This window comes from Leuciscus leuciscus, assembly GCF_965113295.1.
Source record: "Leuciscus leuciscus genome assembly, chromosome: 19".
Classification (NCBI taxonomy): domain Eukaryota; kingdom Metazoa; phylum Chordata; class Actinopteri; order Cypriniformes; family Leuciscidae; genus Leuciscus; species Leuciscus leuciscus.
In genome coordinates, this window is record NC_138743.1 from 107,501 (window position 1) to 110,000 (window position 2,500).

Genomic DNA, 2,500 nt, shown 5'->3' on the forward strand with positions numbered 1-2,500 from the left:
AGCTGGACGATGACATCACGCTTTTCTCCAGAGCTGCTATATATATATATAACTGAACTAGATTAATAACTTTTTTACAACAAAAATGAACCATCACTGAACTTACTTAAGCTGGACTGTGACACTATTCTCTTCTGGAAACAAAATTGTTGCATTATTTTCCTGTTATCTCTGTAAAGCTGCTCTGAAACACTGTGTTGTGAAAGCGCTATATAAATAAAGGTGTCTTGACCTGTCTGTGTGTGTCAGCGGGTCAGCTGGCGGGAAACTCCTCAGTGGAGATCTATCGGCAGGTCCTGCTGTCCGGCTGCCGCTGTGTGGAGCTCGACTGCTGGAAGGGTCGGACCGACGAGGAGCCGCTCATCACACACGGCTTCACCATGACCTCCGAGATCTCCTTCAAGGTACACTGACAGACCATAGCCGTGTTCCCCGTCGGGCCGCGCGAGCCGGGCGAGCCGGGCTTTAAACGGGCGGGCGAGGCTGATAGCCTCGGGTCAGGAGCAGCGAGAACAAAACCTGCTGCGTTTCCACCGTCAGACTGAAGCTCTGCAGCGCTTCACTAAAACACACCCGTAACACGCCTCTCTGGAACAACAGCACACACACAGAATTTCACCAACTAATGGAAGTTTTATCAGAAAACTAATCAGAAAGAATCACTGGAAACTAGCGAGATTGCAAAACCAACATGATAAAAGCGACCGTTTGCTGGCATTTTTGTTAAAGATTTAAAACCCAAACATCGATGTTTTACCACAGGTTTACAATACAAACTGATACATTGATCATAATGAATTAAGTTGTGTCAAGATTGCACATTAGTCACACACAAATAAAGTGGTTTACCGTTATTTTACAAAAGAAAGAGGACGTACTTGTTCAGTCGCGTCTGCTTCTGTTTATTAGTAGTCACAGGACAGTGTGTTTATCTCACATTCAGAAAGAATGATCATTTCTACAAATATGCCACCAACAATACGAGCTGAGGAGCTTCAGCATCTCTCCCAGTACAGGGATATTATCAGTCAGAGAAACAGAGGAAGCTCTCGGAAAGTTGCTTTATTTTATGACAGATGCGGAGCTAAATATGGCTATCAGACAGTCCGATATAAAGAGACGAGACAGATTAAATAAAAACATGATTGTGATAACCTATGATTTGTCTGATTTCTTCAAGCGATCATATTTACCATGTTTACTATGCGCACATATTCTTTTGCATCGCGTATAGATATTTCTGCCTTATACGGTGATCAGAATCCACATCGGATCACGAACAGAAGGCATTAAAACATGAAAGTGAGTTTTGAGCTAAATTATGTTAAAGGGTTTAATGCTGATGTTCGCTGTATATGGAGTCATCAGGTGTCGTCTCCAGACTCTGGTGAACTCCTCCTCTGTTCATGAGCGCTCCTCAAACCCCATCATGCAGTCAGGAAGGGGCTTTAGAAACAGAATGTGGAGGATTATGGGAAGACGACTCAGGACTAATGATCATTCAAGTCACGTCAGAATGACCGTGTTTCGGTGTTAAAGGACAAGTTCGGTATTTTACACTTAAAGCCCTGTTTTCAGATCGTTTCTGATGAAATAGAACGGTTAAGATTGAAATTTGGACACATGCTGCTGGCCCGAGAATTTTCGGTTTCTGTGGCTTTCAATTAAGACAGCGATCTTCTGCTTCTTCTGTGTATTCAATGAAATGCCAGTGGTTTGCTTGCAATTGGCAAAGGTGCATTATCGCCACCAACTGGGCTGGAGTGTCTATTATTCAAGCTCTCAACGGAAGAATGTACGGGTGTGAGGCGTTTGGAAAAATAGGTCCACAGTTTTACTAAAGTCCACAGAGGACTTTTTCTGTAAATTTAGGAAATTGTTCCTCGCCATCTGCGCCTGTTTTGTTTGGTGTGCCCCAGGGATCTATTTTGGGACCGTTATTGTTTTCCCTTTATATGCTACCCTTGGCCCTCATTTTTCAGAAGTACAACATTTCATATCACTGTTATGCAGATGATTCTCAGCTTTACCTTCCAGTAAAGCTTGACACCACTGCTCCATTTGACGTGTTATTGGAATGTGTAGATGATATCAAGAGGTGGATGACAAATAATTTTCTGCAGCTAAATGATGATAAAACAGAGGTTTTAATTCTGGGTTGTCCGGCAGATTACTCTCCTGCTCTGAAAGCCCAGTTAGGTCCTCTCTCAACAAATGTATGCAAACAAATCAAATACTGCCATACTGTCCTCCTAGGGCACTTAGATCTTCAAATCACTTGCTTTTAAATGTGTCACGAAGTCGCTACAAATTAAAGGGTGATCGGGCCTTTTCTGTGGCTGGGCCCAAGCTTTGGAATGCTCTCCCTTATCATGTGAGGTCTGCTTCTTCACTGGACATTTTTAAATCTACTCTGAAAACACATTTTTATTCCTTAGCTTTTGGAAATTTGTAATTGTTGTTTTTTATAGTGTAGTCCTGCTATGCACTATGTACAGCA

At 42.5% G+C, this 2,500-nt stretch overlaps 1 protein-coding gene across 1 annotated transcript in view; it reads left to right on the plus strand.

Moving 5' to 3' along the window:
• plcb1l (phospholipase C beta 1-like) overlaps positions 1-2,500 on the plus strand; it is a 163,319-nt gene that overhangs the window by 83,066 nt on the left and 77,753 nt on the right. The window contains exon 11 of the mRNA XM_082147359.1: positions 250-404. Within this exon, the coding sequence (XP_082003485.1) occupies positions 250-404 (155 nt within the window). The remainder of the gene's footprint in view (positions 1-249; positions 405-2,500) is intronic.